Here is a 12608-nt window from a genome sequence, read left to right on the forward strand (position 1 = left end):
TAAGGTTAAATTGATTTATTGAATAATTAAACTGTGTAATATGGCTGTTTTTTCATTGATAATAAACTTTTGTAACAATTCATCTAACGGATCGATGCCATCTCGAGCTGCTTGTCGACGCATTGCTTGTTTTACTTCTTCGCGGACTCCTTTATCTGCTCCACGAGTAGTAATACGTCGATCTATAAAATATTTTTATATAGTCATATTATAAATAAAAATAAAGATATGTATGGTGTAATTTATAAAATAACTTACTTTGTAGAATCCCTGATCCTGTAGCTATATCTAAAGATACACCACCTCCATGTTCTGTCCATAAATATGTTAACTCTTCTAAAATATCTACACATATAATATAAGCCTGAAATAATGGGTAAGAAAAAGTTCCACGATTAATAATCCTTTCCGTAATTGTGGATAAAGCACTAGCTTCTTGCGGCCAATCAATTTGCATTAGAACTAATGCATGTCCTATAGCTAAATCTCCAACAGCACCAGGTATAGAGAAATTTTCCTATGGTACAGATATAATAACAGAATGAAAAACGTTTTTAATCATAACATTATAATTACCTTTATTGCTAGAAGCAATAATCTGCAACAATACTGTATAACAGGAAAACGTGCAAGCGTCAAATAATGTAAGTGTCTTCCACATGGAACAGTTAAATTGTGAGATACTTTACTACAAACCGAAGGTAATGCAGTAACTACTAATACTATATACTCTAACATTGCCTAGAAAAAGAAATATGATGTATTTAGGCATATTTTTAAGTACAAATAAAGTATAAAAATATGAAAATACATTGTGTACCTTATAATCTTTTAAGAAGAAACATGTGCTTGCTAAACGAAGGTGAACAGATAAATTAGCTGGTTCTTGAGATAATCTTGGTAACACTTCGTGGTGTAAACCCTTATACATAGCTAAATCTGTTAAAAAAGAATTTAGCCACGAGTCTAATCGGAGTTGTTGACTTAGCTTCCCGACTTCTCTTTGTAAATAATCACTACTATGTAACAAGTCCCATAACTTCACGTTTAATGCCAATCCATTACCGCTGTAATCCCCATCGCTAGTTATTACGATTCCTCCATTATCTTCCCTTTTCCGTTTCTTCAATTTGGGTTCTAATTATAACAAAAATAATGAAATTATAGATTAAAGTAAAGTTACAGATTATTACATATTACACTTCACCTGTGGGTGAATGTACGCATTCTGCGAACGCTTCTACCAAACAATACATGGTTTCATCATTATTAATCAGTACAGTATGTTCATTTAATATTCTTAGTAATACTGCAACAGTACACATTAATAGCTGTCTAGCTACCACTTCCTCGCATAAATTAGCAGAATGTGTAACAGCATATTGGTGCAATCTTTCGCAATATGCTTCTCTGTTCCAAGTCATAGAAAATAAACTACTTAATTCCCATCCTAATTTTTTCCCTATTAATTCTACAACTTGAAACAGTCTATCCCAGGGTTGTTGAATCTGATTATCTTGCGGCTGCTGTATGTATGTCAAATAAAATTCTATCGCTTTACAAAGTAATCTCAAGCTAAGCCTTGGATTTAATACTACCGGCGCAGTACCAAGGAGAGGTAGTGCGTCACAGGTTAATAATTTTCTGTATCCGTTTACCGCACATCCTGGATGACTATGTTTCTCCGCGGTAAGAAGAGTTTCTACTAAACGTGGCTAAAAATGTAACAGATTAAGAACTAAAACACCAGATACAAATGTTAGAAACATGTTAACTAAAGATACTTACTCCATGAGTGGCAATTGTTTGAGGAAATCTACGCAGTAAAAGAAGTAATAATTTACAATGTTCCATTGTATCTTCGCTATGATCAGCAGTCATGACAAGCAATTTATGTTGAAGTTCTTGCGGTATATGTTGGAACATTTGGCATAAAAATTCTGCTTCAGCATCGCATTGTTCCAAACGAAGACAAGCTGTTACTGCTTCTATTTCCTTCCATATATCGCGATCGTCCGGAAAATTCTGAAATCTGTTTTTGCATTTAAACAGTTGTTTACGCACAAATGGTTCTTATAATATAATGTAATTTATTTCATAGACTTGCATTTCACTAAAACATTTTGCTGCTTCCTTCACATTTTTTGAAAGCTTCTCGATCCGATAGGCTTCGAACTATTGAATAAACAGCACAATTTATTATTGAAAAGTTATTATACAGTAAATCTTAAAAAAATATCAATAATTTAATTCCATGACATAATTTGTAAAATGTCATTTGAATGCATGACATATAATGAGCTATAACGCATGACACACTATATAAATTAAAATAAATTGAATACTTTTCGTATAGATGTCAATAAACATTAAGAATATTAACCTGAACTTTTGCACTGTGAGGAAACAACGATCTAGCAGTAATTAACCAGGATTTAGCTGCATAAATGTCTATTGGTAATGCATCTTTCGCACGCATAATTAAATAATCTTCTTTGGATAACTGATTGTTATCTATACCAGATGTTTTTTCTAACATATTTTAAGTTATTAAAAATTTACAGACGAAAATAATGACAATCAGTAAACATCGTTTACGACTTCGGCGAGACCATAGATAATGTATAAAATAGACCTGGCATTTAATGGAATTTTGTGTTACGTTCTGGACTGAAATACCGATCGTTAAAAAATCATTTTTGTCGCTGAAATACGTTGAATGAAATGTACGCTTTGGAGTGGCGAGTGTAGGAACTAATATTAGAAATAAAATCACAGATAAGATATAACAGATTTCTGTTTTATCAACTGCGAATGAAAATGATATCCGTATATTATAGCATGATAAGAGGACTTAAATTCAGTTTTGAAAATACAGCGGTAGATTTTTTAATTTACAAAATAATCATGGATATTTGTTAGTATCATACTAACGTGTTTTCAATCGAATGAGAAATATCAATTTGAATGTTTGAAACAGGTATATTGAAATTTTTACACGACATGGAAATTCTTTATTGACTAAAATTATCGAAAAACAATAGTGCAAAACAAGAAGTTTTAAAGAAATGATCGACGATTCTCGACAGAAATATAATATTGTAAATCCTGTAAGTGATAAAGGTTGTCGCTTTTCCATATACCCTAGGAGTGGTTCCATTTATAAAGATATAACAGGGGGCACTTTGAGGTGGGGAAATCCGCTTTACTCCACAACGCAGATTCTGTTGCAACTTTGGTCAAAGCTTCCTTAAGTGGTTATAGCGCTTTGGCTTTGTATCTCGGGACTTTCCGTATTCCAATGAAGTACCGGAAATAAAGTAGCATTAAATGCACCACTTTTGTTTTACGCGACAAAATAAAGTTCCTGGACGCTATTTTCTCCTTCGAAACTCTCTTAAAGATATTATATTTGTTATTACATTTTAACGGTTACGTTCGTATATTTCCACATAAATTGTTTGTGCACAAGTACGTATAAGAGAAACAATGCATTAAAGGAATTATGTGTATCTTTCATTCGTTTATGGCACACTATGAATAGCAAAGGAATGTCTAAATTTCATGCGCTCGAATCATTCCGAGCGGAGAACCACGCGGGAATGGTAAGGATATCGTATTCGTCTCCAACTAAATTTTACGTCTACGAGGTGGTTAGGGGATGCACACTCTGTGGTTGTGTTTGTTACCTTACCCTCTGTCTCGGTGCCTCTCTCCACCCCTTCAGCCACAATGGCATTAAAATTACCAAGGAAATTCAATTCCCAGTTGAAAATGTATCGCGCACGTGTAGGTCATACTCGTATAGACGATGTCGAGGGTAACGTAGGTAAAAGACAGGGACGTCGAATCATCGGGCTCCTAGGAGTACACCGTACTTTTAACGCTTCGATCAATTTTATCTCGCTTTTCTTTGTCACCTCATTCTCGGATAATTAGAAGCAATTGTTTATTCATCGTGAAATTCTATTTTCAACGATCGAAATGTATTTATAGCGTATCGTTTAGAACAAAGCTAATCAGAATCGAAGTTCGTTTTCTTAATTGGAAATTCTAAAGGAGAAACTTACAGATCGAGATCTACGCTAAATTTCGACGAAGTACTAAAGTTATTAGAAAATTTCAAATTGTTAAATGCGAGCCAGGAACTAGACGTCCCTGTTTGAAGCGATATAGAAAAGCGTATAACACACGCACATCTGGCGTACGTACGCGAGCTCGCTGTGGATAGCTTAGGTTGGTTAGTTAGCGTGCAAGTACACGTATCAAAGGCACTCAGAATCCGAGCTTAACAAAGCCAGCTTTGGGTTTACCAACCGTGTCACGTAGTACGTGTATACCTTACCTGCTCACGCTTCGCAAAACCTAAACCTCCTGTGGCCCGTCTAACTTTGGTCTTAATGCGTCAACGGGGAGGGATAAGTTTCGTTGGGGCAATTAAAACTAATTATTCTCGTCCGTGGTGGCATCGGCTAACCGAGGGACCCTTGCGGCCCGATCGTTCGTAATTATATACCACGGAATTGGAATCTCGTTAACCGTAAATTTATAGAAAACACTTTGCAGGTCTAATTGAACGCGATTGAATTAGCCACGTTATCCAGTTGTCTCTAACTTAAACTTTTATATCAAAGCTCAATCCCATCGAACGAAATACAGAATATTTTTAAGATATTTACGATAATATTGAAATATCGAGACGACGATACTGTTCCTCTTAACAGTTATATCATCTCTTGGTACAACAATTTAGTACAAAACTTCATCAACTGTACCCTTATACATCTAATAACAGTTCCTTTTCATTTTTAACTATTTCGTATTAGAATATTCCTTTTTAATCAGAACGTGATATTATTAAGATCAAAATATCAACAAGACTACACTTATCGCGCGTCAAAATCGCTCTTTTCTATTTAATAAAACAATCGCAATTTTACCATTCCGTTTGAAAGGAAAACGCGCGTGTCGATGGTTGGATCTCCGCGAGAGAATGTAACATAATAGCGACCATAAGGGTGACTGAATTTCAAATAGATTACCGTGACGCGTCCAGGTACCGGTGATGCGTTCGTATCGCAAATGCGCCGAGAGATAGCATCGCGAATCTAACACGCTCGTACGATCGTACGTATCGCTGGATGGGATGCGGTGAGGGGAGGGGAGAGGCTATCGAAAATTTTAAGCCAAATGTGCAACTAAGTAGCTACTTAGGTCCCATTTGACGCAGGGGATTGAGATCGCATTTGAATGGGAGATTTAGTCGTCGGATTTTCGCCCCGAATTGAGCCATTGTGTCATTTAAACCGACCACCTGACGGTTCTTGACACGCCACCGTTTGCCTTTCTGCATTTTAAATACGCTCTTCCTCGTGTCTGCTTCTCTCATTTGTAAAACGTTTCCCATCGAATCGCCAAATTCTTGCGAATCGGTGCCGAACGATACCGAGCAAAAGTTACGTACAGAAGAGGGTGATGTACCGTGTACGGTCTATCGTAGACGTTCTGGCAGCTGTCTCGATTACTTTTTTCCAAGCCACGGCGTCAATATGCCCTAAAGCACAACACGACAATCTAATAGCCGATTCCACGCCCAAAAAATTAGCTCAAATGAATAAATACGATCTTGACGGACCGCTAAAGTATTGGCGGTTCTCTATCTCTGTCTCTCGCTTTATGAAAGATTTTCTTTCGTACAGATTTCGATGATCATTTTTGTCGTTAATCATCCACCTAACGAGAAAATCGTGATACGTTTCAAACCACGTACGAATACCGAACGGTTATAGCAACCTCGATAGAGATTGTAGCGAAGAAAATATTTTAACGAGGAATTCCTCGACAATACTTTACCGAGTTACGGCGGATGTTTTGGCACCCCAACGTGCAGAAATGGTCACCCCTCTTGTAATACACGGCACCCCATCTATCGAATTATTTTGATTCTGCGATAATTCACCCCGCCTAATACGACATCCCCTCCTCTTCGAATCCGGCTAGGGGGGAAAAGGCGATTCGAGCATTTTGATGGAAATTCGAAAACACGAAGGCGCGACAATCTCTCTCAGGATTCGTGTGCAGAGATTAGTAGGATTTATCGACGACCACGATCGTAGGTACGCAACGGGAAGTTACGCCTATTGAAACGCGTGCTGTATTACTATCGAAAGCTTGATCGTACTGTTTCTTGTGAATTTAAAACCAGCGTTAACCCTTTAGTAACGGTAATACGACAATGGTTTCGACATTTTCTACGCGATATTAAAAAGTTTTTAGGAAATATCGAGATTATGACGCGTCTATCGTGCTTATTATCGGCTTAACGCTTGGTCGCGCGTGCTTTGGACAGAAGCAATGCTTTTAACGCGATTCAGGCGATTCGTCGAATCCTCGGCCCGTGACGAATCAATGGCGGATTGGTACGCTCGATTCCGATGTAGTTTTTGGAAAAGTATACAGTCGGAGAGACGCGATAATCTGTCGCGGCCGGCATTGAATTTCGGCGCGGAATTGAATTTCGTCAATTAGATTTTCGGTGTTTACGGTTGGTTAGGCCGCGTACTAGCCGACACAATAGGAGAGAGAGTACGTTTCCTGGACAGCTGTGTCGAGTGTCCGCCTCGATACGTACTCTTTCGCCACCCTCGTGGCTCCCTGGCCGTTTCTCGTATTATTATAATGTGGCCTCGGGCCTGATTTTACCGGATCACGACGCCGTGTCTAATTCATTGTCCGTCTTTGCTGCTGTCGTCAACGATTCGATTAATTGGCGGCGAATTTGTCGAGTTCCGATCGCTCGTGAAATTTCCCCGTGACGTCGTAAACCGTTAATCGTATCCGTGGAAACTACGCGGTAACTACGATTGAAATCTCTAAATACGAATGATCGTTCGTCGAAATGTTCGCGAGAATCTTCAAGGGGAATAGTCTGTTGGATGTTTTCGGTGCGAGAAGAAGCGATTGAAATGCTTCAAAGAGCTTCGCTCGAGCGGACTCCGAGATTTGAATATTCCAGCGAGCTAATTTGCGACTGACAAAAGATGTTATTCCCGTGCTATCTTCGTCCCTCTTTCATCGAAGAGGTCTCAGGCGAAGTTTCAGGCCGCGACGGACGTCTTGGTTAATCACTACAATTGATATTCCGCTGATATCACCGCACCGAGTGACGGAGTAACGTAGTAACGAAGTAACCCGATTAAAGGGAGCTTCTTATTGGCCCGCTCTCGCTCGTTCTATTCAATCGAGTTACATGATTAGCTACGGGGCGCGGGAAAGCGAGAAAGAGGGCAGTTCCTTCCCGACGAGCCTTCGCCATCGGTGCAAACATCAGAGAAATCTACGAAATCGAATTATCGGTGCTCTCGTTATCGGTGTTACTCTGATTAAGTACTCGTAACGCCTATTAATCTCTACCTACTGATAAGTTTATTGCAGTGGAATAAATAAAACCGTCGAATAAGATAAGAGATAGAAAGTGTCATACTTGAGTACGATTGACCAATAGGCTACTTTGTATTCTAGCAGTTTGACTAAATGGAGAAAAATCACAATCACTTAATATTCGTAGTAACGAACATTTACACTTTCCAATATAAAGTCTATACTTTTCTTTTCTTACTCTTCCTAATAGTTACGATTTAATCATCGAAGCCGCTGTCTCCTTATCGCTGCCAAACCTTCGATTTCAAGAAGAAACGGTAGAAGAGAAAGCGCGAGAACCAAGTTGCAGCAGTCTGGGTAACTTCGTTTCTTCTGACAGGGATTCGTTTAGCAGAAACGTATTGGCGACTTCCGGCGACCAGAGGCAACCGGCCGGAGAATCTACGTCCGTGGACAGCCGCGTATGCACACCGGGAATCGTCAAAGCGAAATCTGGAAAACCGCATCACGCAAGGGCGTGATTACAATACGGACCGCTGATTTCCGACATTAATGACATATTTGCGACAATAATGTTCTGTGTAAACGAGTGTATTATATAATGACGAAATACGCGGTTACGTGGAAAGAGGAGATACCCAGCTGGCTGGCCGTGTTCAACCAACATCCACGAGTTGCCGGCTCTCCGCGGTCTCTGCATGTGCACGAATCGGTCGTTACGTGCCGGTCGTCGTCGTCGTGCTTCCCCGTCTGCGACTCCCGTTCTGTGTATGCATCCACCCACACACACTCCCGCCAAGCCGTTTCTTGTCGACGTGTGGGTGGAAGATACTCACGGTCGCAGGAAACAGCGTATCATGGTAATAACCGTCATCAAACGACGACCACTTAGAACCAGACCAGGTTCCTCGTGGAAAATTCGTCCTTTTGCTACTGCCCGCGGAAACCATGATCCTTCCAACGATCATCGACGATTCGACGCTTTACTTTTTGCCCCGTTCCAGTAAATATTATTCTATTCCATATTTATATGAATCTCTACTGGACAAGTTCCAACGAACAGTGGAGAATCTAAAGCTTCGATGAGGCTCAACGGTGAAATCTGACCACTCGTTTCGTTGAGTCGCTCGATCGTAATTCGTATTAAAAGTTTTAACGTGCTTTAAGGAACTTGGACAGTGACGTGCAATTTCAACGAAGCGTTTCTCACTTAATCGATGAGATGGCTCGTTAATTTCGTAACGGCGGTTCACGGTCGCGAGAAACACGTGTCATTGTAACAACCGTCATCGAAAACGACCATTTTTACGAAGTCGTATTCGTCGTAAAGTTAATGCGTTTCTTTAAACGGATCTCGAAGCTTGTAAGTTCCAAGATCTGGTTCGATAAAAATTATCCTCGTACGCTACGATCGAAACAAGCAATACTAAAGAAATCGTTGTTTCACGAAGGAGCCACGTTCGCCTGGTATCCTGTAACGCCGAGCTGCTGAGGTATTTTCTATTAGATCAAAGTATCGTCCACTAACGAGCATTCGTGACGGCGACACGGTATTAAACTGTCGACGATATCCGCCATTTGAAAACGAGCTGCGATGGGAATAGACAGTGAAAAAGAGCGCGATAGAGACGGATAGTGGAAAACAGCCGTAGGAGGGAAAACAGAGAGAGGCAGAGCGCAGGGAGGACTGGCACGGAAAGAGAGGAAGAGAGAGACGGATGGACAGACAGAGAAATTACAGCCGCATGCTGCGTTCAGGAAACGGCGCATTCTATTGTGCTTTTGTCATAGTTAAACTGTCAGGCCAATTTTGCGTCGAGCCAATTTATGCTCACGTGTCCCGATGTACTCGCGATTCTCCCCGCCGCGCCGCTGCCCCGAAGTGGCACGTTATGCTGGACTGCATAATTTTGCAAAATTTTCTGCGCGCTCGTACACGAGAACGGGAAACGAAGGTGAACCAGACTATCCGTGTTGTTTTCAGACACGTACGACGCGGTCCCGCGTCGAATTTGAATTGCACTGGTACCTCGCCGGAAGACTACCAACGCTTTCAGCCCGTTATATAGCCGTCGCTTCAACGATGTTATGCTAATCGTTCCCAGCGAGACGATTCTTTTCCTTTCTGACATCATCTGAACGTCGATCTCCTATAGCGGAACCAAAATAATAAGAGAAGCAACAAAAATCGAGAGGAACGATCTCAACCATCACCGCAATTACCATTACGATAATTCGTAGTTTAGCCGATGGACGATGTTGCGATTTTGATCACGTACGAAACATGGACGATTCGTTAAAATTCTACGAAGAGTTTACATCGACTTAACGATCGGAGCTCCTCCGGAGCGGTTGGCAAATCGCGAGGGTTCTCTCCCTGTCCCGGCAATTAGCGTAATTAAATAATAATCGAAAGGAGAGAACGGTTGGTCGAGAGAGCTAGTAACCGAACCACGCCCCGAGCATTCGTGATATGCCGACCAATCGGCCGAGACCACGATGTCCTCCCAGGCTCGTCTTAATCACACTACTCTATAACTATCCTTTAATCGAAAGGCCCGCCTTACAAAGGGGCGCGAGAGCCACCGACCATCGCGGAGATATCGTTCCAATCGGACAGCTCGTACCGGACCATCCGATCGTAAGCTTTTTCATCGGAAAGCAGCGGTTTCTACCGGTTGTTAAATGCGTTCCCCTCGATCGTTAAATCCATCTATATCGTCTGGAAAGATGGACGAATATTATCGAAAGCAACGATTTGTTGCGACGCGGGCAGAATTTAAAGTCCGCTCATGCATTATGCATAGTGCGAAAGTGAAACAAACTACGAGCGAAAAACTGGTCCATCGTACACGGCGGCGCTGAGCCTCTTCCAAAATCGATCGGATGCTGGCGTTACACGACAACCGATCGCGCCGATCGTCGCCAAAGAGCTTTACCGCGTCAATCCAAGAGTATCGCGTTCCATGATATCCTCTTGAGTAAGTACAGAGTATGTAGCACGGTATAGTCTCGAGACTATAGAGATGGAGAGAGAGAGAGAGAAAGAGAATGAAGAAATTTGTCGACTCGCGAGCATTATCCCGCTTCGAAAGAGGGATCGAAACGGACGAATGCGAGAGAATACCGGTTGAAATCGCGAAAACGATACGCAATCGAGCCTTCCAGCGAAACTTTCATTCGTAACACGTATCCGGCCAATTAGCCGAGGCGTTAAAGTATTCTATGGTTTCAAGGAAAGGCGGTTTGTGCACTTAAACACAGCCGAGTTAACTCGACCCCGCTCAACCGGCAACACTTTCGATGCCCGATGTACATGAATAAAACATCATTCGGAGAGACAGCCGATGCACGAGTGGCGTGCACGCTTGAAGAAAAAAAAGAAGAAAAAAAAGAAAAAGAAGAAGAGAAGAAGAAGAACTCGTAATGTCTGAGAAACGATACTTTGTTCGCGTTCCCGTGGAATCTCGCGCGCAATTACGGGTCGGGACTCGGCCGAACGAGACCGTAAGCGGCTAAATTATTCGGTAAATGCGATCAGTTCCGAAATGTAAAGCGAAAATTGGAGCACCGATGAAAATTTTAAACGCGCGGCAAAATGAATTTTCGACAACCGTCACGGAGGGGTGGCGCCGACACCTAGATCCCTGTGTTTCAACGTAATTGCGTTATGACACCGACGCGCTTTTGATATTCCTCGATGACGTCAGTTAGTTCGTTCTTCGTTAACGAAACATTAGTTACCTCAAATGTGTTCTATATTCGAGAGTAAGAATAATTGAACTCTTCGACGGAACGATTGTAAAGTATATGCGCGTCTCTGGTGTCTGGATGACTGCTTGCTTGTCTCGGAGACGAGGACGTGTACGAGAATAGGAGTGAATGGCTGCTGGCACGAGTGTATGCGAGGCTGGTTGTGTCTTCAAGTGCTAGCACGATCTTCCAATGAAATTGCAGTGCATATATACGTCGGGTGGTACAAGCCGGCGCAGACGCGCTACGGAAACAAGCAGGAGGGCGCGTATTTCCACCCTCGACTTGGGCTGGTAATGCCGTGGCCGGGGTGTGAAAATCAGGAGCGAGCCGCGGTGGAGTTGGAGGAGTCGGAAGAGAAAGAGAGCAGCGACAGGAGGGAGGATAAAAAGGGGAGAAAGAGAAGCGCCGGGGTAGGAGGAAAAGGTTGAGGAGGAGCGGGGAGGGGTGGAGGGGACGGTCGGGGAAGAGGGTGAGAAGCCGAAACACCCCTGGGTCCAGCGAGCTAGGGAGGATCAGAAGAGGCAGAGGAGCGAGATAGAGAGGGGGTGGATAGTCGAGTGAGAGGGAGAGATTGCCGCCATTTTACAGTGGCGCGGATCTGCATAACGATCAGAGACTGTCGTGTTTATCAAAGCTTTTCTCCGCCATCTGCATAATTTTCTGCCGCGCCAGGATAGAGAGTACGGGTGGCGAACGGAACGCTCGGACGGGAACGCCTAGATACCCTTGCTCTCCACTCTCGAGTGCATTTTATGTGCACGACTTATGAAACTTTAACGCCCTTACGAATAAATTACTCGAGTAAGCGTCGGTCGCTCTAGCCTTCCGGACGCGTGATTGGGCCATTTGCATTTCAAGTGAGGCGAATTAATAAAAAAATATTTGCCTAACTTCTTGTCAAAACCTGGATTCACTGTGCCGCCTTTAACGTATTCCTCTATCTTGATATAAATAATCTTCTTGTCGGCAATCAGAATAGATATTTCAATGTTAAAGTTGCCTCGTAACAAACAAACGCGATCGTATATTTGTCCCATGTCGATTATCCGATTCGAGGTAGGAGGAAATTCCTGTGGAAAAGGGCGGCGAAATAAAATTTGCAAGAGACGGATCGATGTTTCTACGTCGACGACATATGTATTCGCGTATTAGAGCATCGACACGGCCGAATTCCCAAAGCAAACGTCGAGAAAGAAAAATATTTAGTGACAGTCCCTATGTATCGACGGGGTGGTACCCATTATTAGGGTTCTTATTAACCCAGCATATGGACTAGAAGGGCGATCTCAGATACTGATCGAGCCTTCCTCTCTCTTTTACTCTCCGTGTCGGTGATCGCGCGCATAGATACCGCAGTTTGCAGTAACAGGTCCTATTTCAAGGGATTACAAATAGATTTAATCTTTATCAGCCATCTTCTGTTTTCCGATCTATCAGCCAGAATGCAAATGCTCGCTTCTCTCGAACCGTAA

At 42.2% G+C, this 12608-nt stretch overlaps 1 protein-coding gene across 3 annotated transcripts in view; it reads right to left on the minus strand.

Annotated features, from left to right (window-relative positions):
• The window catches only part of LOC126915978 (integrator complex subunit 10), an 18832-nt gene continuing 6224 nt past the window's right edge, over positions 1–12608 (minus strand). The window contains exons 1-8 of one of the 3 annotated variants that reach the window (XM_050721284.1): positions 2384–2738; positions 2108–2175; positions 1789–2032; positions 1208–1715; positions 821–1137; positions 577–741; positions 259–517; positions 1–182 (exon numbers count right to left, since the gene is read on the minus strand). In XM_050721284.1, the coding sequence (XP_050577241.1) occupies positions 16–182; positions 259–517; positions 577–741; positions 821–1137; positions 1208–1715; positions 1789–2032; positions 2108–2175; positions 2384–2539 (1884 nt within the window). In that variant the 5' untranslated portion in view covers positions 2540–2738 and the 3' untranslated portion in view covers positions 1–15. Of the gene's footprint in view, positions 183–258; positions 518–576; positions 742–820; positions 1138–1207; positions 1716–1788; positions 2033–2107; positions 2176–2383; positions 2739–12608 lie in introns of those variants that run through there. The other 2 variants (XM_050721286.1, XM_050721285.1) reach the window with 2 other exon arrangements.

Source organism: Bombus affinis, chromosome 5 (assembly GCF_024516045.1).
Source record: "Bombus affinis isolate iyBomAffi1 chromosome 5, iyBomAffi1.2, whole genome shotgun sequence".
In the NCBI taxonomy this organism is placed as follows: Eukaryota; Metazoa; Arthropoda; class Insecta; order Hymenoptera; family Apidae; genus Bombus; species Bombus affinis.